The sequence below is a fragment of the Lepisosteus platostomus genome, chromosome 5, assembly GCF_059453375.1.
Source record: "Lepisosteus platostomus isolate fLepPlt1 chromosome 5, fLepPlt1.hap1, whole genome shotgun sequence".
Taxonomy (NCBI): Eukaryota; Metazoa; Chordata; class Actinopteri; order Semionotiformes; family Lepisosteidae; genus Lepisosteus; species Lepisosteus platostomus.
Window position 1 is genome coordinate 68,760,731 of NC_142615.1, and position 24,932 is coordinate 68,785,662.

General features: G+C 49.7%; 1 protein-coding gene and 1 long non-coding RNA gene across 2 annotated transcripts in view; one reads left to right on the forward strand and one right to left on the reverse strand.

Moving 5' to 3' along the window:
* Nucleotides 1-750: 750 nt before the first annotated feature.
* LOC148671925 (GTPase IMAP family member 7-like) overlaps nucleotides 751-24,932 on the reverse strand; it is a 396,318-nt gene continuing 372,136 nt past the window's right edge. Inside the window, exons 2-4 of the mRNA XM_088632778.1 lie at nucleotides 7,888-8,399; nucleotides 4,649-5,584; nucleotides 751-1,596 (exon numbers count right to left, since the gene is read on the reverse strand). Coding sequence (XP_088488904.1) covers nucleotides 1,469-1,596; nucleotides 4,649-5,584; nucleotides 7,888-8,074 — 1,251 coding nt within the window. The 5' untranslated portion in view covers nucleotides 8,075-8,399 and the 3' untranslated portion in view covers nucleotides 751-1,468. The remainder of the gene's footprint in view (nucleotides 1,597-4,648; nucleotides 5,585-7,887; nucleotides 8,400-24,932) is intronic.
* LOC148671926 (uncharacterized) lies at nucleotides 18,692-22,549 on the forward strand. Its single transcript, XR_015937102.1, has 3 exons — nucleotides 18,692-19,901; nucleotides 20,644-20,747; nucleotides 21,258-22,549. It is a non-coding gene; the product is annotated as an uncharacterized LOC148671926 (long non-coding RNA).

Here is a 24,932-nt window from a genome sequence, read left to right on the forward strand (position 1 = left end):
AGCGTCGCTTAGCAACCGGCGCCGCAGCAGCACCCGGAGGACGAGCCGGAAGCGGGTTTTGGCGCCAGTTCTGCTCTTTGATGATCGGCTCAGGAGAATAAAGTCGATATAAAAACATAAAAGTCCATTTCTCTCGCTCCTCTGTGGAAGCCGTGTCCGCCAGGGAGTGGAAAGAAAAAAAACGCGCCGCTGTTTCTCGCCGTTTCGGCTTTAGATCTCGAAATTATGACTTTTCTGACTCGAAATTGCGAGATATAAAGTCCCAATGACCAGAAATAAAGTCGCGATTCTGAGATTGTAAATCGCCGTTGCGAGATATAAAGTCCCAGTTGCCGGACGAGCCGGTTCTGCTCTTTGATTATCGGCTCAGGAGAATAAAGTACACATATACACATATATACATAATGTTACGCCCGGTTGTGAGGAGGAAGCATTCATAGTACCGCTGGGCATGCTGGGAGTTGTAGCTAGGGAGAGTCTGAGAGTCAGCACGATGACCAGCGGCTGACCCTACCTGTGTAATAATGTGATAGTAGTTCTAGTGTCTTATAAGTGTATAGCTTGTTGTTAAGTCGTTAAGTAATTACCACCCTAAAGATGTGTGCGTGTTCCGTCATGTGTGTGTATATTCTGTGGTTGATAAAGAATAAAGCCTGGTTCGTTTATCGCGTCTCCACTGGTCCTTTGTCCTGAGAAGAACCTGTAAATGCTACAATATATTCTGTTACATACAAATATACAATGTCAGAATTATATCCAAAAGTATTCATGACATTTATATATATACACAAAGAATACCAAAATACAAAGAATAGCAAAATAGAACATTATTTAAAATTAGTGTTCTTCACATGGGGCACTAAGGGCTGGTTTTCAGTGAGTCGGATCTCTTACGAGGAAGAGATCAGTGTTTCAGTGGAGAGTCCTCACTCTGTGTTCAGGAAGTATCCGGTCTTCCTCTCCGGCTGGGAAAGACTGTGTGGATCAGTGACTGACCTGCGGCAGTGTCTCTGTGTCTCTCTGTCACTCCGATAAAACTGCCTGAGTTCCTCCTCTCCCTCTCCTGCTCCTGTCTCAGTGTCTTCAGCTCTCTCTCAGCTCCTCGATCTCCTGTCTGTTTCTCTCTCCTGTCTGTGGGCTGTGTGTGTCTGAGGGTTGTGTCTGTGGGCTGTGTGTGTTCTCTATGTGTCTGAGTGTTATGTATTCTTGAATGCCTTCAGGTTGTGTGTGAGACTGCGTTGTGACTACTGTGTGTTCTCCTGTGTGTCTGCGGGCTGTGTATGCTCTTGTGTGTCTGCGGGCTGTGGGTGCCCTTGTGTGTCTGCGGGCTGTGGGTGCCCTTGTGTGTCTGCGGGCTGTGTGCGCTCTTGTGTGTCTGCGGGCTGTGTGCGCTCTTGTGTGTGAGTCTGTGCTGCTCTGGTTTCTCCTCCCAGTAAAGCTCCTATCTGAGCTCCTACTGCAGCTCCTATCACTGTTCCTGCTGCTGCTCCTGATGGGCCCTTTTTGCTGCCCCCAGTCCGGCTCCCAGCGGCACCAGTCTCAGCTCAGAGGGGCGGGGCTGGAGTCTGGGTTCGACTGCAGGGTCTCCTTCACTCACTGCAACATGAGGAGAGACAGGAAGGGAGGTCACAAGTGACACATTTACTACTCACTACCAAACAAGAGATCAACGATGATGAATCTCATTTCTTTATCCAGCTGATTTCTGAAAGATATAAAATTTCAACAGTACGGCAGAGCTGTCTGTACAAGACACCGACCACTCTGGGTAAAACAGAACTTCAACACTGTTCTCCTGGTACAGCATCCTCACACCTGCTGTCCTCCAACATGACTGGACCAGCTGTCCTCCTGGTGTAACAGGACCAGACCTGAACCACTGGACCAGCTGTCCTCCTGGTCTAACAGGACGGGACCTGAACCACTGGACCAGCTGTCCTCCTGGTCTAACAAGACTGGACCTGAACCACTGGACCAGCTGTCCTCCTGGTCTAACAGGACTGGACCTGAACCACTGGACCAGCTGTCCTCCTGGTCTAACCAGACTGGACCTGAACCACAGCTATAAGTAAAATTAGTCATTTTTGATTTGTACAAAATTAAATTAAATGTGATATTTATTTTGATGTGTACTATTGAAATGTGATTTTCAGATCAAAGGGTTAAATTTGAGCAAAAGCACAGAACTGCAGCATCTGTCTGTGGAAATGATTTTCTAGACACGATAAGTCATGTAACAACAGTGTCGTCTGTTGTGTTCAACCCCCAGTGTCAGGTGAGCAGAGTTAATCGTGCAAATGGCTGACAGGTGACTAATTGCTCAGGTGTTTCTGTTGTACTAACTGTGAAAACGAGAGCTGTCAGACTGCAGCCTTGGTTCCAGTCTTGAGTGTCTGGGTCTGGCTGTCGAGTCAGGATGAAGACCAGAGAGCTGCCTGTGACAGAAGAGCAAGCAGCTGTGAAGATCAGAACCCATCAAAGTCCAGGTGGTTCAAGACAGATGAGAAAACTCCTGAGAGCAGTGAGGAAACTGAGATAGCCATCAGACTGCAGACACCCTCCACAGGTCTGAGGTGAAAACACCTCCATCCAATACGCCAGAGACCTAGAGAGGAGACCTACAGGGGCAACAGTGCAAGATGCACAACTCTCATGGGCTGTTGTCAGGGAGAAGAAGTGGAAACTCCTGAGCGTTTGAGCCCCTTTGAGCTGCAGAGGAAACGACACCCAGAAACACCCGCAGATGGAGAGCCGCCGAACGTGGCTCACAGGATCATATCAGCGGTCTGGGGGCGTCGAGGAGTCGCAGACTGAAAGTCGTGTAAGAGACGTGTGACCAAGTAACTCTGATTCACTTCACTGCTGCTGACCTGAAACTGGGGGGACTGAACACAGAAAGTCTTGTCTGACAAAGTTTAACTGTGGAAATGCCGTGTGTCTGCGGGCTGTGTGTGCTCTCGTGTGTCTGCGGGCTGTGTGTGCTCTTGTGTGTCTGCGGGCTGTGGGTTCCCTTGTGTGTCTGCGGGCTGTGGGTGCCCTTGTGTGTCTGCGGGCTGTGTGTGCTCTTGTGTGTCTGCGGGCTGTGTGTGCTCTCGTGTGTCTGCGGGCTGTGGGTGCCCTTGTGTGTCTGCGGGCTGTGGGTGCCCTTGTGTGTCTGCGGGCTGTGTACGCTCTTGTGTGTCTGCGGGCTGTGTGTGCTCTTGTGTGTGAGTCTGTGCTGCTCTGGGTTCTCCTCCCAGTAAAGCTCCTATCTGAGCTCCTACTGCAGCTCCTATCACTGTTCCTGCTGCTGCTCCTGTTGGGCCCCTCAGGGCTCCTGCTAGGGCCCCTATTGCTGCCCCCAGTCCGGCTCCCAGCGGCACCAGTCTCAGCTCAGAGGGGCGGGTCTGGAGTCCGGGTTCGACTGCAGGGTCTCCTTCACTCACTGCAACAGGAGGAGAGACAGGAAGGGAGGTCACAAGTGACACATTTACTACTCCCTACCAAACAAGCTAGAGATCAACGATGATGAATCTCATTTCTTTATCCAGCTGATTTCTGAAAGATATACAATTTCAACAGTACAGAAGAGCAGTCTGTACAAGACACCCACCACTCTGGGTAAAACAGACCTTCATGCGCTCAGTCCTTAAACGTACAACTGTACAACTCAGGAACAACACCAAACTTGTTAGGATATAAACTTGACCTATTCCTCATTCTTGGTAGAAGTTGTGTTTCTCCTCCGTATAGACAGGGGCTTCTGTAACAGCTCACAGTGGGACTCTGCAGTCCATTGGTGGGACTGAAACACAGTAAAGTTTGACACCAACACCTGCTGCAGCACAACCTCTAACGAAAGAACATCATGTCTGTAAAATCACAGAACTTCAACACTGTTCTCCTGGTACAGCATCCTCACACCTGCTGTCCTCCAACATAACTGGATCAGCTGTCCTCCTGGTCTAACAGGACCGGACCTGAACCTCTGGACCGGCTGTCCTCCCAGTCTAACAAGACCGGACCTGAACCTCTGGACCAGCTGTCCTCCTGGTCTAACAGAACCGGACCTGAACCACTGGACCAGCTGTCCTCCTGGTGTAACAGGACCAGACCTGAACCACTGGATCAGCTGTCCTCCTGGTGAAACAAGACCGGACCTGAACCACTGGACCAGCTGTCCTCCTGGTCTAACAGGACCAGACCTGAACCTCTGGACCAGCTGTCCTCCTGGTGTAACAGGACTGGACCTGAACCACTGGACCAGCTGTCCTCCTGGTGTAACAGGACCGGACCTGAACCACTGGACCAGCTGTCCTCCTGGTCTAACAAGACCGGACCTGAACCTCTGGACCAGCTGTCCTCCTGGTCTAACAGGACCGGACCTGAAAGTCTTGTCTGACAAAGTTTAACTGTGGAAATGCTGGCCGTCTGTGCTAGAGACTCATATTTAATATGCAATCATATTCTGTTCTTTTGTGTCAAAAACAAATTAAAACAGTACTCAGCAAAAAGCACATATCGCCCCTCATGGTCCCAATACTAAACCGATTCACTCCTGAGTCAGGAGAAAGATCTGGAGCCTTGTGAGCAGATCTGTCTCTCTGGAAGTTGCTTCGCAGAATTTACCCCACCCTGACTGGGCATCCACCACTGCTGGGGTACTTACTCTGACCCGGCTCCAGGCTCTGAGGCTGGGAGGACTCCTGCAGCTCCTTCACTCTCTTCTGCAGCTCCCCTTCCCACCTCTCCTGGATCTCCGCTTCCTTTCTCTGCAGCCTCCTGTCGTACTCCTCTCTCAGCCCTTCCTCCCACTGCCTCCTCAGCTCCTCCGTCCTGCTCCTCTCCTCCTGCGCCTCTCGCTGCTGCTCCCTGTATCTCTCCTCCAGCTCCTGCTCTCTCTGATGGTGCTCCCTCTCCTTCCTGCCCTCCTCCTCCTCCACTTCCCTGTATCTGTTCTCTCTTTCTCTCAGCCTCTCCTCTGCATCCTGGTCCACAAAGAAGCCCAGAGTGTTTCCTGCCACCATGTCCTCGATCTTCTCCAGCAGCTGTGTGACCTGAGTGCGGTCGCCCGTGTCCATATTGTTGAGAACATGATACCTGTTCCCACAGCTCTCTAAGAGCTGCTGCAGGTCTCTCCCCTGTGTGTCAATGTACTGCTCCACTGTCTCCTGTCCCAGACTGTCCCCGTGGGTGAAGAGGACGACAGTGTGATTCAGGACAGCCTCCCCAAACACCTCGGTCACGGTCAGCAGGGCGCCCTTCTCCTCGTCCGTGAAGCGTCTGGCCCGCAGCACCAGCAGGAAAGCGTGGGGTCCTGGGGAGGACAGCAGCAGGCACCTCCGGACCTCCAGACACACGTCCCTCTGGCGCCCCCTGCTGTCCAGGAGGTCTGGCGTGTCGATGACGGAGAGCTGCCTCCCAGCAGCCTCCCCCCTGCGTCTCTCGCAGGCCTGGGTGACCGCGGACAGGCTGGGCCGGGAGGGGAACTGTGTGCTGCCCAGGAGGGTGTTTCCTGCTGAGCTCTTCCCAGCACCAGTCCTGCCCAGCAGCACCAGTCTCAGCTCAGAGGGACGGGGCTGGAGTCTGGGTTCGACTTCACTCACTGCAACAGGAGGAGAGACAGGAGCATCAGGGAGGTTAGACATGAGAGGAGACCAACCTCTCCACAGGTAAAAGGAGTACAATTTGCTCAAGTCATTTCTTGACAAACGTAACTTAAAAGTCATTATAATAATAATAATAATAATAATTGCTTAAACTTCTATAGTGCTTTTCTGGACACTCCACTCAGAGCTCTTTACAGGTCATAGGGATCCCACTACCGCCACCAGTGTGCAGCTCTTTACAGGTCATGGGGATCCCACTACCGCCACCAGTGTACAGCTCTTCACAGGTCATGGGGATCCCACTACCGCCACCAGTGTGCAGCTCTTTACAGGTCATGGGGATCCCACCACCGCCACCAGTGTGCAGCTCTTTACAGGTCATGGGGATCCCACTACCGCCACCAGTGTGCAGCCCCACCTCGATGATGCTCCAGTCCTCTCCCCACACACCAGCTGTCAGTGGGGAGGAGAGCAGAGTGATGGAGCCAGTTCAGAGAAGGGGGTTATTAGGAGGCCATGATGGGTAAAGACCAGGGGGAATTTGGCCAGGACACTGGGGTAACACCCCTACTCTTCTCGAGAAACACCCTGGGATTGTTAATGACCACAGAGAGTCAGGACCTCGGTTTGACGTCTCATCCGTAGGACGGCGCCTGTTTACAGTCCAGTGTCCCCGTCACTATACTGGGGCATCAGGACCCACACAGACCGCAGGGTGAGAGCGCCCCCTGCTGGCCCCACACACACCTCTCCCAGCAGTAGTCTTAGTGTTTTTCCAGGCTCACCCTTGCTGGGCTCCAGTGGGGGCTGCCAGCTGGGAGTTGCAGGGTGATAGGGCTGCTGGCCATTATGAAAGAAACTTACAGAATGAACATCTGGGAATTATTCTTGGGCATCATGCCCAGTCGGCACAAGTACATCCTCCACCCTGACTCTGAACATCGGCGTTCCCCAGCGCTGCAAACTCAGCCCTCTCCTCTGCTCCCTGTTCACCCACGACTGCGTCTCCAGGAACAACACAAACTCCATCATCACGTTTACGGACGATACAACGATCATCAGTTTGATCATGAACGGTGATGAGTCCGCCTACAGGGAGGAGGTAGAAACGCTGACAGCATGGTGTCAGGACAGCAGCCTCTCTGAACACCAGCAGAACTAAGGAGCTGATGGTGGACCACAGGAACAGACCAGGCACCCATTCACATCAGTGGGTCCGCAGTGGTCCAGATTCTCAAATTCCTAGGTGTCAACATCACAGGCGACCTGACCTGGACACACCACACCAACCCCGTAGACAAGACAGCGCCTGTTCTCTCTCCCCAGACTGAAGAAGTTCAGCCTGCCTTCACACATCCTGACCAGCTTCTACAGCTGCACCACTGAGAGCATCCTAACCGGCTGCACCACTGCCTGGTGTGGTAACTGCTCCGCCCACGAGCTCAGGGTCCTCCAGAGGGTGGTGACACTGGCTCAGAACACTACTGGCTGCGCTACTGAACACAGAGGATATCTACTGTGATAATGCCTCAAGAAGTCCAGGTCCATCCTCAGGGACCCCAGTCACCCTAAACACAACATGCTCTCTCTAATACCATCTGGAAAACGGTACTGAAGTATCAGACCAAGACCACCAGGTGTCAGAACAGCTTCTTGCCCCAGGCAGAAAGACTGCTGAACAGCCAACCACAGCAGACACCTGCAGTTACATCCTTGAACTGACAGGGGGCACTGGCACTCTCAGGACACCTACGAAGAGCACTAAATACCTCCTTCCCTGTAACCTACTACTGTCAGGACACCTCAATACCTCCTACCCTGTACCCTACCACTGTCAGGACACCTAAATACCTCCTATCCTTGTGTTACCTTCCACACAATCTGTAAATTGCAATTGTGTAATCTGTTGTATCCCAATCTTAACCCCAATAAATTCCTATCCTCCAACTCTTCTATCCCTCTTAACAAGCCTTTAACGAGCTCACAGATTTCAATGCTGACAATACCGTAGTGTGCTGTACTGTTCGTGCATCGATCAATAAACCTTGATTGATTCAGTGTTGGTCCGACAGTCTTGAGGAACAGATTACAGAGACTGAGCTGCTGTGTGATGGATTAAATCTAATCTCCCTGAGAGAAAACAGTTCAATTACAGCACAGAGGATTTAAACAGACACAGATCATACAGAGCAGAGCACAGTATGATTTTAATTCCTAACAGGACACAAGATGGTTGAATCTCTCAGTTTGGTGACCAATAAGATCAGTGACTCAGTAATACAGCATCAATCACACTCACTGGCGGGAGGGATGAGGTCTTTACTGTTCCTCCTCTTGACAGGCAGTCTGGGCTCCTCTGTCTCTTTCTCCAGCTCCTCTTCCTTCAGTGTCTTTCTCATCTTCTCCTTCAGCTCTTCTTCTCTCCTGCTCCACTCCTCCTCCAACCTCTGTCTGAGCTCCTCTTCTCTCTCTCTCCCTTCTTTCATACTTCTGTCTCAGCTCCTCTGTCTCTCTCTGTCTCTCCTCCTCCCTCTGTCTCAGCTCCTCTGTCTCTCTCTGTCTCTCCTCCAACCTCTGTCTGAGCTCCTCTTCTCTCTCTCTCTCTCTCCCTTCTTACATACTTCTGTCTCAGATCCTCTGTCTCTCTCTGTCTCTCCTCCTCCCTCCGTCTCAGCTCCTCCGTCTCTCTCTGTCTCTCCTCCAACCTCTGTCTCTCTCTGTCTCTCCTCCTCCTCCCTCTGTCTCAGCTTCTCTGTCTCTCTCTGTCTCTCCTCCAACCTGTCTCAGCTCCTCTGTCTCTCTCTGTCTCTCCTCCTCCCTCTGTCTGATATATTTCTCCACTTCAGTGTTTATTTCTTTGATGTCAGTGGTGAAGTACAGCCCATAGTTTCCTGCCACCATGTCCTCTATCTTCTCCAGCAGCTCTGTGACCTGAGTGCGGTTGCCCCTGTTGTTGTTGTTGAGAACATGATACCTGTTCCCACACTTCTCCACCAGACACTGGAGCTCCTCTCCTCCTCTCTCAATGTGCTGCTCAATGGTTGTGTCTCCCAGTGTGTCCCCCCAGGTGAACAGCACTATTGTGTGTCTCCACACTCTCTGAGAAGCTCCAGATGTTCCTTCACTGATCTCCAGTCTGTGATTGAGTCCAGATTAATCATCAGGAGGAGAGCGTGGGGTCCTGGGGGACACAGAGACACACTGCGCACAACCTCCTGTCTAACCTGCTGTGGAGAATAGAAATTCAACATCAGCCACACATCCCAGCCTGGAGTGTCGACCACAGTGATCTGCCTCCCAGCTACTTCACCCTGTCTCTTCTCACACTCCTCAGTTCTTCTCTTATGTCAAACTCCTCTCTGCCCAGGATGGTGTTTCCTGCTGAGCTCTTCTCAGACCGTCTCTCCCCCAGCAGCACGATCCTGATCTCTGAGAGACGCTGTGGTGCCTCATGGGAATCAGCCCGTCTCCTCCCTGTCAGAGAGAAAGATCACAGATTATTTACATGATAAAGTTCTCTTCACAGATATCTTCCCTCTTCATCCCATTTAAAATTCATGATAAAAACTCCTCTATATCCTCTATATCTTTCCTATTGTCCCTGCCCTGTGAGAGAGGAAAATCACAGATTATTGAGATTAATTTTCTGTGTATTCTCTGTGGTATACAAAAATGTTCTGTTAATGTTAGGTAATCAAACTGTATTCTTACAACATTCTTATTCTGTATTCTTACAATTTATATAAAATATATATATATTTTATTTTTAACTGTTCTCTCAATAGTATATGTTAATTTTTCATCAGGATTTTTTTTCTTAGAATAATTTAACCTCACTGAAAGGTCAGATTTCTCTCATCTGATAAACAACACAGACATTTTTTCCAATGTCTTCCCTGCTCATCTTTACCAAGGGCGCCAATACTTCTGGAGGGCCCTGTAGAGACCCACTTACACTCTGAGTGTCCAATGGCAGTTCAGACATATATGGGACTCCTGTGTTCAGTATGAACCTTTATACCACCTTATTTTAAAAATACATGTAAAAAACTGTAAAATCATTCAGTCCATCCTGATTCTTCAGTAGTGAGTCTAAAATGTCACATTTCATACAGACATGTTTGGGACTCACCCACCTGGCTGGGAACTTTCTGTGTTGTATAGTTTCAAACTGCTTAGAAACAATCTACTGTGATCCACACTGAAGAGAACTAGCATGATGTTAGTTTAAAAACAGTTAAACTGACAAGCTGGAGGAACTGAGTCTCTTCAGTCTGAAGGGAGTGTCCCACACTGACAGGGTGAAGAAAGTGAACCATATATATACAAAATATTCAACACCTCAGTGACAGTCAGTCATCATTAAAGACCAGTTAGATATTGACACCTCAGAGCTCCTCAGAATTAACACTGAAACTCAAAGCAACACTAAGACTTAAAATCAGGAGTTGGAGGCTCTACTGTACACAGAGAGGGGTGGGAGAGGGGAACAAGCTGATACCCTGGCTTCTCTCCACACACAGCTGGATGAGCTCTTCCAGTCAGGACATGGGGCTCTACTGTACACAGAGAGGGGTTGAGGGAGGAAACAAGCTGCCCAGTCAAGACAGTAGAAACAGCTGCATGAGACCCTGGAATCATTGCTAATTATGGGCCAAATAAATTCCTCTGTTGTTCATCTGTACTGATTCCTCTCTGGTATTATCAGCTGTACAATAAACACGGCCTCTGAGGAACAAACAGGAAACGATCATATCTGAGCGTGTCTGAGCATCATGAATACTAACAGTGTGAATCCAATACCATCAGCACACAGTCAGGTTTAACATCAATCATTCTACCTTAAATAAACACCTTATTAAAATATTTAGTGAATCCCAAACAGCTTGAGTTTACACTACCGATCTCTGATCGCTGACAAGAGAAAGTGAAAGTAAAATCTGTTTTTCTCTCCTAGTTCAGACCCTGTGTGTCTGACAGACAGAACAGAAGACTCTCAGCAGACAGGAAGACACTTCTCCAGCTGCTGCTGTGCTCTGTGACAGAGAAGAGACCCTCAGTGACTCCCTTACCGACACTCTGACAGGCAGAACAAGAGAAAACTCACCAGGGCTGAGCACTAAGCTCCTACACGCTGCCATCTCTCTCTGTCTGTTCCTGGTGATCTGAAGGGCAGGATTTTGTCCTCTCAGTGGCCCTTGATAAATTTACTGGGTTCAGTTAATGATTAACTCACCAGAGCAGAATGAAGTCTTGGGCACCGTCTGATATGAACGTTTCTGGTATATCTAATCACTTAGGAATTTAAAAACACTTTTAAAATTATTTTTCATAAGCAAACTCTCGTTTGGGGTTCTAGAAAATTTATCTAAAAGGATCTCCAAAGCACTTTAGAGTCAGGGACCCCACTTCATCCCACCTGCAAACAACTGAGAAGAGGGAATTTGGGAAGTACAGACCGAGCCCCGACTAAGCAACACCCCTGACCAGCAGTCGGGACACTGGGGTCACACCCCTACTCTCACACACAGTGTCCTGATCTGTACTGACCAGCAGTCGGGACACTGGGGTCACACCCCTACTCTCACACACAGTGTCCTGATCTGTACTGACCAGCAGTCGGGACACTGGGGTCCACACCCCTACTCTCACACACAGTGTCCTGATCTGTACTGACCAGCAGTCGGGACACTGGGGTCCACACCCGTCTGGATCTATGAAGTCAATGAGGCGCTGCAGTACTGCGCTGTCCCCGCCAGGGGGAGACAAGGCACCAGAAGTCAGAGGCCCGAGGTGAACTGCTTCAGGAGAGAGACAGATTGGGTAAACAGCAGGCCAGAGAGAGAAGGAGAGCAGACAGTAGATAACAGACCTGAGGATTTCATCAGCTTGTTCCCCCCTCCCACCCCTCTCTGTGTACAGACCCCCTCTTAACTGCAGATGCCTGAGCGCTGATTGACCCCGACCTTCCCCCCTCTTGTCTGAGCCGCCCCCCCCAGAGCCCGTGACGGTCTGGGGACGAGTACAGTTTCAGGACAATCAGACTCTCAGTCGGCTCTTCTGCAGCGTCAATCCCTCCCCAGAACAAACACAAACCACACCGCTGCTTCTCCGTTTTTATTCATCTGTTCACAGAGCATACAGAGACCGGGGGCTCCCTCCCTCACGAGGAAACCCAGGCCACGGCCAGGCGGAGAAAGGAGTGCGATCATACATAATGAAGATATTATTTATTTAGATTTAATGAATAAATTCTCTTTTTTTTAAAGCGTTTTTCTGGGGGCATCTCTGCTGTTGAAATAAAGACTTAGGAAACACAAACAAAGACCTCAGTCGGCTTCAGAGGAGAAACCGCCCCCCCTCCCCTCACTCACGATGAACGCAAGAAGGTTAAAAATGAAGACGAACCGCGACCTCACAGGCGTGTCCGTGGGAGTCTGCTTGAGCGATGCAGAAACACGTCCACGCCTGGGGCTCGCCTGCCATTCCCACACAAGAGAGCAAAGGGAACCGGAAGTCCAGGGCTCCGTCTCTCGCCGGGGAGCGTGGGTGGTGTTGTTTTTGTGGGGGTGGGAGAAGGGAGTGAAACACGCGTCGTTCCCCGCCCACCCCACGATCATTTCACTCGCTGTCATCGACCAATCGATTATACAACGAAAAATCATGGAGAACCGTTCCAGTTCCTCACGGTGAAGGAAGAGTAGCACCACCTCCGCTCTCACTGAAATACTCTCCTTCAATAAGACGCACGAGTCTCTCCGTCAATAAGATAGATAAATAAATAAGCCATGCAGGAAATCAATCAATAAACAAACAGAGCGATAAGGCGCCACGGGCGTCTCCGCCGACGAGTCCCGGACTCCCCTCTCCTGGCGGCAGCGGTCCGGGTCCGAGCTCGGGTTCGGGTCCGGCTGGCCGTTATGGGTATCAGTATCGGGCCGGACTCGAGGGCCTCTCCCGTCACGGTCGGACTCCACCCAGGAGGGGGCGGGGTGTCACAGGTCACAGGTCACAGGTCACAGGTCGGAGCTGCTGCTGCTGAGGTACTGAGAGACGCCGACCAGAAGCAGCGCCAGTTCACACCCGGGCTCCTCGGAGGCGTAGATCTTGAGACACAGCGCAGCCACCAACAGCAGAAGCAGCCGCTGAGCGGAGCCGCGGGGCTCGGCCGCCGGGGGGAGCTTCTGCACCTGGGGGAGAGAGAGAGAGGTCAGCGTCAGGGAGTCACGCTCGCTGGGGTTCGGGCTGGATGATATTAATAATAATACATTTCTATAGCTCTTTCCTGGACACTCCACTCAGAGCTCTTGACAGGTCATGGGGATCCCACTACCACCACCAGTGTGCAGCTCTTTACAGGTCATGGGGATCCCACTACCACCACCAGTGTGCAGCTCTTTACAGGTCATGGGGATCCCACTACCACCACCAGTGTGCAGCTCTTTACAGGTCATGGGGATCCCACTACTGCCACCAGTGTGCAGCCCCAACTGGATGACGCCCCAGTCCTCTCCCCACACACCAGCTCTCAGTGGGGAGGAGAGCAGAGTGATGAAGCCAGTTCATAGATGGGGATTATTAGGAGGCCATGACTGGTAAGGGCCAATGGGAAATTTGGCCAGGACGCCGGTGTAAAACCCCTACTGTTCTCGAGAGACACCCTGGGATTGTTAATGACCACAGAGAGTCAGGCCTGTTTACAGTCCAGTGTCCCCGTCACTATACTGGGGCATACACTATACACACGGCACCACACAGTCAAGACGCGCCGGAGTACAAGCACAAACAGGCCGCTGCTCCCCGGGAGGAACCGCCGATACTACTACTGATAACAATAGTATTACTAACACTAATACTACTACTGATAACAATACTAACAATACAACTGCTACTACCACTGATAACAACAGTACTACTACTAACACTAATAATACAACTGCTATTAATACTACTACTAATAGTAGTAACAATCTCCTTCACACAAGAACTGCACACACGGTGTACAAATCAGCTGACTGGAGAGTAATTTCCGACGGTGATAAACACAAGGAATAGAACTGACCTTGTTGGTTTCTCTAAAAACACTACCAGTCCTGTCAAAGACACGATATGCTCCACTAGAATTGTTGTCCCTGACCGGTGAGAAATGTCGTTTGTTGTGCGAAGGACTCAGCAAGAAGAGATGTGTCAATTCAGGTGCAGTTGTTTATCGTGAGGGAAAGCACAGACAATATGGGCTTTAATGAATTAACAGTGAAAGCGTAGCAGGGGGCCTCGTATGGACTGCGGTTGTGTCTAGTTTTTGTTATTTGCATTTAAAGATTTTGCTTGTCTTTTGCAAACAAAATCTAAGCTAAGACTTCTACATGAAACATAATGCAGGAGTAGCTGCAGCCTAGGTAGACGGGCTGAAAACCACGTTACGTTGTTATTATTTACTTTATTATTTATTATTTCTCACTGAACACTAGCGCCCCTCTATGATCACACACTAAACAAAGTACTGTGCCGCTGTAATTACTAACTGAATACTAGCGTCCCACTCTGATCGAACACTGAACACAGTTCTGTCGCACTGTGATTACTCACTGAACACAGTACTGTCCCACTGTAATCAACCACTGAACACAGTACATATAATGCAGGAGTTATAAAGGTTATACAGTGGACAGAGCACCGTACTGATCACACAAAGAGCACAACAGACTGAAAGTACACTGAACACAGTACTGTCCCACTGTGATTACTCGCTGAACACAGCAGTGTCCCACTGTGATCACACACTGTACTGTGCCAGTGTGATGACGAACTGAACACAATACTGTCCCCCTCTGATGACACACTGAACACTAGCGTCCCACGCTGATCACAGTACTGTCCCACTGTGACAACACGCTGATCACAGTACTGTCCCACTGTGACAACACGCTGATCACAGTACTGTCCCACTGTGACAACACGCTGATCACAGTACTGTCCCACTGTGACAACACGCTGATCACAGTACTGTCCCACTGTGACAACACGCTGATCACAGTACTGTCCCACTGTGACAACACGCTGATCACAGTACTGTCCCACTGTGACAACACGCTGATCACAGTACTGTCCCACTGTGACAACACGCTGATCACAGTACTGTCCCACTGTGACAACACGCTGATCACAGTACTGTCCCACTGTGACAACACGCTGATCACAGTACTGTCCCACTGTGACAACAAGCTGATCACAGTACTGTCCCACTGTGACAACACGCTGATCACAGTACTGTCCCACTGTGACAACACGCTGATCACAGTACTGTCCCACTGTGACAACACGCTGATCACAGTACTGTCCCACTGTGACAACACGCTGATCACAGTACCGTCCCACTGGAATCACACACTGAACACAGTACTGTGCCACTGTGATTACTCACTGAACACTAGTGTCCCACTCTGATTACAGTACTATCCTACTGTGATTACTCACTGAACATACTACTGTGCCACTAGAATCACACACCAAACACAGTACTGTGCCACTGTGATCACACGCTGAACACTGTACCGTGCCACTCTGATCACGCACCGAACACAGAACTGTGCCTCTCAGATGCCACACTAAAAACACTACTATGCCACTGTGATTACTCACTGAACACACCACTGTACCACTCTGATCACACATTGAACACAGTACTGTGACACTGTAATCGCGCACTGAACACACACTGTCCCACTGGGCTCACACAGTGAACACAGTACTGTCCCACCGGGCTCACACAGTGAACACAGTACTGTCCCACCGTGATCACACAGCGAACACAGTACCGTGCCACTGTGATCACACTCCGAACACAGTACCGTGCCACTGTGATCACACAGTGAACACAGTACCGTCCCACCGTGATCACACTCCGAACACAGTACCGTCCCACCGTGATCACACTCCGAACACAGTACCGTGCCACTGTGATCACACTCCGAACACAGTACCGTGCCACTGTGATCACACTCCGAACACAGTACCGTGCCACTGTGATCACACTCCGAACACAGTACTGTGCCACTGTGATTACTCACTTAACACTAGTGTCCCACTCTGATTACAGTACTGTCCTACTGTGATTACTCACTGAACATACTACTGTGCCACTAGAATCACACACCAAACACAGTACTGTGCCACTGTGATCACACGCTGAACACTGTACCGTGCCACTCTGATCACGCACCGAACACTGTGCTGTCCCACTCTGATCACGCACTGAACACAGAACTGTGCCTCTCAGATGCCACACTAAAAACACTACTATGCCACTGTGATTACTCACTGAACACACCACTGTACCACTCTGATCACACATTGAACACAGTACTGTGACACTGTAATCGCGCACTGAACACACACTGTCCCACTGGGCTCACACAGTGAACACAGTACTGTCCCACCGGGCTCACACAGTGAACACAGTACTGTCCCACCGTGATCACACAGCGAACACAGTACCGTGCCACTGTGATCACACTCCGAACACAGTACCGTGCCACTGTGATCACACTCCGAACACAGTACCGTCCCACCGTGATCACACTCCGAACACAGTACCGTGCCACTGTGATCACACTCCGAACACAGTACCGTGCCACTGTGATCACACTCCGAACGCAGTACCGTGCCACTGTGATCACACTCCGAACGCAGTACCGTGCCACTGTGATCACACTCCGAACACAGTACCGTGCCACTGTGATCACACTCCGAACACAGTACTGCCCCACTGTGATCACACACTGAACAGAGTAATGTCGCACTGTTATCACTCACTGAAGACACTACTGTCCTACTGTGATCACTCACTGAACACTGTATGTTGACACACTGAACACTAGCGTCCCACTCTGATCACAGTACTGTCCCACTGTGACAACACGCTGATCACAGTACAGTCCTACTGTAGTCACACACTGAACACAGTACTGTGCCACTGTGATGACACACTGAATACAGTTCTGTGGTAGGAATTTTGGTCGCTGTTTTTTAGGTGTAGCCAATACTTTATATTCTTTTCTGTATGTTTATCAATAGTGGGTACTGGCCTAATTCGGCCCTGCACCCATTGTTAGGAGTTTTTCTCTGCACACAGAAGATGTTTCTACAGATCTCCATGTGCAGAGTTTCTGTGGGGTGTTTGTCCCATTGGGTGTAATCCTGGTCTGTGAGGGGACCCCACACTTCACTGCCGTATAGGGCAATGGGTTGGATTACACTTTCAAATATTTGGAGCCAGATTCTTGTTGGTGGGTTGATGTTGAAGAGCCTCCTTCTTATTGCGTAGAAAGCCCTGAGTGCCTTCTCCCTCAGTGCCTTCACTGCCAGGTCAAAACTCCCGGAAGAGCTGATGGTGAGACCGAGATATGTGTAGCTGGATGTGTGCTCCAATGTGTTGTTGTTCAGTGTGAATTTGTACCCGTTTCCCTGAGGTCTGGCTTTCTTCTGGAAAACCATAACTCTGGTCTTGTCCAGATTGACTGGCAGTGCCCAGGTCTGACAGTACAGCCCCTGTTCTGTGGGCGACAGCAGGACCAGGTCATCTGCGTAGAGCAGGAACTTGATTTCTGTGTCGTGTAGTGTGAGACCAGGAGCTGCAGACTGCTCCAACATTCCTGCTAATTCATTGATATAGATATTGAACAGTGTTGGGCTCAGGCTGCAGCCCTGTCTCACCCCGCGGCCTTGGGTGAAGAATTTGGTCCTTTTGTTTCCAATTTTCACTGCACATTTGCTCTCTGAATACATTGATTTAATTATGTCGTACACTTTGCCCCCTATGCCACTTTGGAGTAGTTTGTAAAACAATCTCTCATGCCAAATCGAGTCAAATGCTTTTTTGAAATCGACAAAGCAGGCAAAAATTTTTCCTTTGTGTTTTTGGTGGATGTGTTTGTCTATCAGTGTGTGTAGGGTGTAACTGTGATTAGATGTGCGGTGATCTGGCAAGAAGCCAATCTGACTTTTACTCAGGACACTGTGTTCAGTAAGGAAGGCCAGTATTCGTGTATTTAGGATACTGCAGAATACCTTCCCCAGGTTACTGTTCACACAGATGCCCCGGTAGTTGTTGGGATCGAGTTTATCTCCACTCTTATAGATGGGCGTGATCAGTCCTTAGTTCCAGGCCTCGGGGAAACATCCAGCTGTCATGATGAGATTGAGGAGTTTGAGCAGGGCTTGTTGCAACTTTGGGCTGCTGTGTCTCAGCATCTCATTTATGACTCCATCATGGCCACAGGCTTTGCGTGATCTGAGGGCCTGGAGTTTGTCCAGTAGCTCCTGCTCAGTGATTGGGGAGTCTAAGGGGTTTTGGTGGTCTTTGATAGCCAATTCCAAAATTTGAGTTTTTCAAAAGTGGTTTTGGTCTGATTGATTTGTATTCGGGAGATTTTCAAAGTATGTTTGCCAGATTGTTTCATTTTGGATGGCCAATTCTTCTGGTTTTGATTTGTTTAAGTTGTTCCACTTCTCACAGAAAGTTCTGATTTAGTGACTCCTCAATTTCTGCAAGTTGTTTGTTTATGTATGTGTTTCTTTTCTTTTTCAGCGTGTGTTTGTAAAGTTTTACCATGTCACAGTACCCGAGTTGCAGATCTGTGTTGTGTGGTTGTCTGTGTTCTTCATTTGAGACTTTTCGTAGTGCATTTCTGATGTTTTTGCACTCCGTATCAAACCACTTTTCTTTTGCTTTTGTTTTTTGGTAGTTTTTTTTAGTTGTTTTTAGCTTAGATTTTGATGCTAGTTTGTGGAATAGGTGATTTAGTTTTTGTGTGGCCAAGTTTATCCCTAGTTTGTTGGTTTGATATGGAGTGTTTAGGAATGTGTCCATCAGTGTCTGAATTTCGTCTCTCATGAACTTGTCTCTCTCTCATGTCCTGCAGGATGACCCGTCTCTCTCCAGGTGTACCTGTTGTACAGACTGACCCGTCTCTCTGCTCTCTCATGTCCTGCAGGCTCCTCGTCTCTCTCCTGTCTCCTGTCCTGCAGGCTCACCCGTCTCTCTCCTGTCTCCTGTCCTGCAGGCTCCTCGTCTCTGCGCCCCGGTGTGCAGGACAGACGCGAGGGCCGCGTGATCGGACCTCAGCGGCTCGTGGACAAGCGGACCTGCGTCACTAACGGCGGGGAGGAGAAATGACTCTGCTGCTCGCTCGGCGTGTGTGCGCGGAGGTTCTCACGTCTCTCTGTTTTAATGATCTCTCATGTCGTGCGCGTGCGTGTCACTGTTCACACTACAGAACAAACAGGTCGCCCCGGAACGGCGATCGATGTGAAACTGGCTGTGATCGTGGCGCCCGCAGTCGTGACGCGGCCCGGCTCCCCCCGAGCGCCGGTTCTGCGGTCGTCCGCCCAGCCCGGTCCGGAAGGTGGCTGCTGGAGGCAGGGGAATGATCTGGGAGCTGGCGGGGTGTCGGAGGGGACAGGGGAGCACAGAAGGTGCTAGAAACTTTTGCTCCACCAGTTTGAGAGGGGGCAGACTGACCCCTCCAGGACCAGGACTGGACACACTGACTGACCCCTCCAGGACCAGGACTGGACACACTGACTGACCCCTCCAGGACCAGAACTGGGGACACTGACTGACCCCTCCAGGACCAGGACTGGACAGCCCTGCTGCAGACACACACACACTGACCCCTCCAGGACCAGGACTGGACACACTGACTGACCCCTCCAGGACCAGGACTGGACAACCCTGCTGCAGACACACACACTGACTGACCCCTCCAGGACCAGGACTGGACACACTGACTGACCCCTCCAGGACCAGGACTGGACAGCCCTGCTGCAGACACACACACACTGACCCCTCCAGGACTAGGACTGGACACACACACTGACTGACCCCTCCAGGACCAGGACTGGACACACACACTGACTGACCCCTCCAGGACCAGGACTGGACAGCCCTGCTGCAGACACACCAGGGTTTACTGGCATCTCCATCAACAACCTCTTTTGTTAGATGATTGCTGTAAGCTTTTTTTTATTTTACTATGTCTCTAGTGTAATAATGGAATTTTTTGACAGCACCTTGACAGTTTAACAGAGAGGACTGCAGACTACTGACGAACAGGGCGACATTTAAGTTTTAATTCCACATCAGTGCAAAGTCCAAAAGGACACCGGCCATCTCTCAGTGGAGGTGGGGCTTCCAGCACATACAGGGAGCGAATCCCTGAGCTCTTGGCTCAGGGGACCACAAGGGCCACCGACTGCAGAAGAGGCCTGGAAAAAAGCAGGAAACCGCTGCCGTTCGACACCAAGAGCACAGTAGGTTTCGGCTCTATTTTTTCACAGCTCCATGGTCGCCCAGGTCAGGCGCCCCGCGTGGTAGCTGTCAGAGAGGGAAGGGCTTAGAATAAGACGACGAAGAGGAACAAAAGGGTCAAGCAGCTACAACGTACCGGTAGTACATTAGTGCATCGCCACAGACGCGGACCTGCAGTTCTGCTCCAGTTTCGGTTACAGTAAGGTTTACGTGCAAAGACCAAATAAATGCATTTCTGCTCGTTGCCCACACCTAAGATTTGTTGTCAAAATTAATGCTTGGTTTCAAGGCGAAACTGTTTTTAAGAGGCAGGACAATTCAGCTGAAGGGATTGATTTCTTCCTGCTATCCACTTGTTAAAGAAGAAAAATTCAGAGTTGCTCAAATTCAAGTCCAGTACGTCTTCCTCTGCAACTCCACAGATGTTGACCTCCAGTTCTGCTCCTGTTTCGGTTACAGTAAGATTTATGTGCAAAGACCAAATTCAAACAGATTGTATAATGGTACATAGATCTCGTTTGTTAATGCACAATGTTTTATGGCTCCAGTGGAGCCTCATACCTGCTATGCCAACAATAAAAACAATGATCTTTGCACTTTTATCTGTCCAGCTGATACGGCTGTTAAGAACAGAATGTCAAAATGCAGCATCATGATAAAGCCAGGTTGGTGCATGACTTTGAAATCATGTACAAAGGTTGTGATGTTAATCATTTAACATCTCTGTGTTGGGTTTGATTTCAGTAACGAACCCAGGCTCCAGCGCTATGTCGGCCTCAGAAACCATCGAGGTGGCCACACTCGGACGCCCCTTCCAGCTGGGGATGCTGTATGACTGCCGATTCCAGGTGAGAGATTCACACTGAGGTGACCTGTCTCCAGCTGTATGACCTTGACAGACACACTGATTCCATGTGAGAGACTCACACTGAGGTGACCTGTCTCCAGCTGTATGACCCTGACAGAGACACACTGATTCCAGGTGAGAGACTCACACTGAGGTGACCTGTCTCCAGCTGTATGACCCTGACAGAGACACACTGATTCCAGGTGAGAGACTCACACTGAGGTGACCTGTCTCCAGCTGTATGACCCTGACAGAGACACACTGATTCCAGGTGAGAGACTCACACTGAGGTCACCTGTCTCCAGCTGTATGACCCTGACAGACACACTGATTCCAGGTGAGAGACTCACACTGAGGTGACCTGTCTCCAGCTGTATGACCCTGACAGACACTGATTCCAGGTGAGAGATTCACACTGAGGTGACCCGTCTCCAGCTGTATGACTGACAGACACACTAATTTCAGGTGAGAGGTTCAGACTGAGGTGACCTGTCTTTCACCTCTATGACAGATTCCAGGTGAGAGCCATACTGAGCTGAGCTGTATGGACCCTCTTTAGATTCTGATCTGATGCAAGTTCGATGTAAGTTTTCTCTACACATCAAAGACGCAGCTCTTTCGACGTCTGCCTCTCCACACTGTAGATCGCTGCTGAATCCTATTGGTTGCCATGCTGCCTGATAGTCTGGCTCCTTCCTAGGACTTGTGCTCCTCCTGCATCATCAGGCACTGTACACCCACATTAACAGTCCTTGGTGTTCCCAGAGACAGAGTGTCAATGATAAGATCACTTCCTCCCTGGCTTCCAGTCATACCCATCTGGCTCCAGACTGGTGCCGTGTCGTCCCCTAGCGTTAACCCACAGTGGACACTCCATCTGGCTCCAGTCTGGTGCAGTGTCGTGCCCCTGGAGCAGTTAGGGTTAACGGCCTTGCCCAGGGGCCCAACGGAGTAGGATTCCTCTGTCGGCTGCGGGATTTGAACCAGCAACCTTCCAGCCACAGGAACAGATCCTCAGCCACAGAGCCACCGCTCCGCCCGACAACCGCTGCAGGACACGGAACACGTTCCACACCGCCCGACAACTGCTGCAGGACACGGAACACGTTCCACACCGCCCGACAACTGCTGCAGGACACGGAACACGTTCCACACCGCCCGACAACTGCTGCAGGACACGGAACACGTTCCACACCGCCCGATAACTGCTGCAGGACACGGAACACGTTCCACACCACCCGACAACTCCTGCAGGAAACTCCATCTTGCGTTAAATCTCGAGTAAACCAAAACACAGAATAATGTTCGGGTTTTGTAAAATAACTGTTCCTAAAAGTTCAACTGAAATAAAATAATAACTTAGTTCTACTCAATCCCTTAGTTTTAAAATCTACAAAAATAATTTTAAATTCTCTAAATTCAAAGCTTTCCTTTCACCAGACCTCCAGCCAGACTGATGTTGGCCTCTCTCTCATGCTGTCGGGATAAAGCTGCCTTTCAAATCAATCGGCATCCTGCTGCGACTGAGATGATTTAATGTCCACAGGGGAAAGTGTGGTTATAGATTATAAAGACCACAGGACACCTCAGGGTTTGCAAACAACGGTCAGACGAGAGAAGGCGTCTCTGCCTTTCCTGACCACATCTCCTTAGCAGAAGATCTGAACACAGATCAAACGCTTCTAAGGAACAGTTCTCAACACGCCAGTGTGAATTTCAAATCGCATTTCAATGTTTTTTGTCTGGCTTCTGTACTTGGTAGATCCACACGCCAGTGAAAAATTAAAAATACCTTTCCTCTGAGTGACCTGTCGTGCTCTATTTCTGGGTGACCTTGGACATCATCCATCTCTAACGAACGGTGTTGACTTCTGACGATTCTTGTGCACTCTCTCTCACCTGTATATAAAAGCACACTTCAGTCACCTGCAGGCGCGAGGCCCTGCTGACGAGAGACGCTCTGGTCCTCAGGTACGGGGCTGTGAAAGAGCGAGAGGCTGGAAGTGGGGCCTGCTCCTCCTCTCTCTCTCCCCCGTGTGCGCTCACAGGGTCGGTCTCTCTGAACGTGCCGAAGACGGGCGGAACTCAACACCCCTGCCTGGACGACGAGAGGAATAACAGGCAATCAAAACATTTAAGGACACCGACCGACTGACCTTGCCGAGAGCGTTCATGAGGTTTCAGACCGAAGTTCGGGAGGAAGGCGAGAGCCGCCGCTCGCCTGCGCTCGTCAGTCTCACACTCAGCACATCTCACACTCCTTCACCCAGCAGCTCAATCCTCTCCAGCGCACTCTTTACAGTCCAGCTGCACCACGGAGAGGAGACCCAGGATCACCTGAGGGGCGACGGAGAGGAATCCACTGTCACACACAGCAGTGACACGGGCACACGCAGTCACATGGGGACAACACAAGGGAACTCACAGCAGATGATCGCTCGACGGCATCGCAGCCGAAACACGGGGTCGAACCCAGAGAATTTCACAAGGCACTCAAAGCCCATCAATCACTCTCTTTTCTTGAGATCACATGTTAATGGAGGTTCCAGGAGAGATCAGAGCAGGAACAGGATACCCCCGTCCACGCAGTGTGACTGTTCTCGCCAGAGCCCACAGACCACACTCATTCCTCAGCACAAGTCCTGAACTGGAAGACAACAACCGGGGCAAACCAGTAAGTTACTGCTGATCACTACTTAATAAACTTCAAGGTTTAACAGACAACCTGCAGATCTCCTGTTTTCAGTTTTTATATCATTTTTGTGAGTCACACATCCAGAACACCCTTTCATAACGCATCTGTACGCCCTGTTCTTGCATTTCTTTGGGTTAGTTTCTGCTCACTTCCCCTGGAGTGCAACACCGAAATAAGTGTTTATGAAACTTTCATTTCTCTTTACCTGAAGTCAAATAAACCTGCAAGAACAAGTCATCCATACAGAGCTTCAGCACAGCGTATTTCCTGTCACTTATTTTATACTGTATTACTGTATTTGAGGTGTCATCTGAACCGAAGCAAACCTCGAAAACACGTTTTTACAACATTGTCGATTTTAGCAGTGGTGATGCAAACCTCCAATATAGACGGTTTGAAAACGTTGTCTCTTTTCAGCGGAAGTGCAGCAAATGTGTCAATCGGTTTTTAGTTCATTTATTGATCAAACTGTTTCTATCAGCCCTGGATCTGACATGAGCCGCAGCGAAACCGGAGCCACTTCGACACACCGGTATTTTACAATTTCATTAAAAAAACACTTGATATCTTTCCTTCAGGAGGAGGAAATACAAATATCAGCGAAACAAGCCAGCTAGTCAAAGAAACAGCACATTTAAACCAACAAAACTACACTTTCACTCAAAATGTCATACGCCAACTGAAATTAAAGTGGCCTTCGAGATCAGTTCAGTGAGCTCAATAATAAACTTTCACACCAACAGACCCACAATTTCACCACAAACACATGGAGCTTGTGTCTGTGAAGGTGAAGTGTGAGACGATTCTGTCATCAGGAGGGAGGGCCACAACAGTACAGCAGAGAGAGCCATCACTGTTACCCACATACTCTCACACCGGTCCCATGTAGAACTGCTGTATTAAACTGTCTGGTGAAGAGACGCGTCTGAGACTTCTCACGATCAGGACAGGTCACGGTAAACATGCAGAAAGGGATGGTGAATTCTCGTTTCCCCTTTCTCTTAATTATTCGTTGTCAAACATACCAGTCTGTGTTATTGTGCGTTTTGAAAAGTGGTTGTCGATTTCTTTAAATGTTTCATACAAAAATGCTATTTGGAGAGTAACTAATTAGATATTCCCCTTGACTGAGGATGTGTACAGTCATCCATCAGGACTGGTACATTTAAAAATGACTGGAGAGAGCGCCACCTACAGGCGAAAGGCCACATCACAGCAGCAACGTGTGAACAATAAGACTTTTACACCCAAAAACCACAATATCTCCACAACCCCATAAGCACAATGATAAAGACACTTTTACACAATTTCACCACAAACCCCCTGAGCTCAATGACAGACACTTTTACACAATTTCACAACAAACACCCCGAGCACAATTATAAGACACTTTCACACAACTTTACCTTAAACCCCCCGAGCACAAAGATAAACAGACACTTTTACACAATTTCACCTCAAACCCCCCGAGCTCATTGATAGACACTTTTA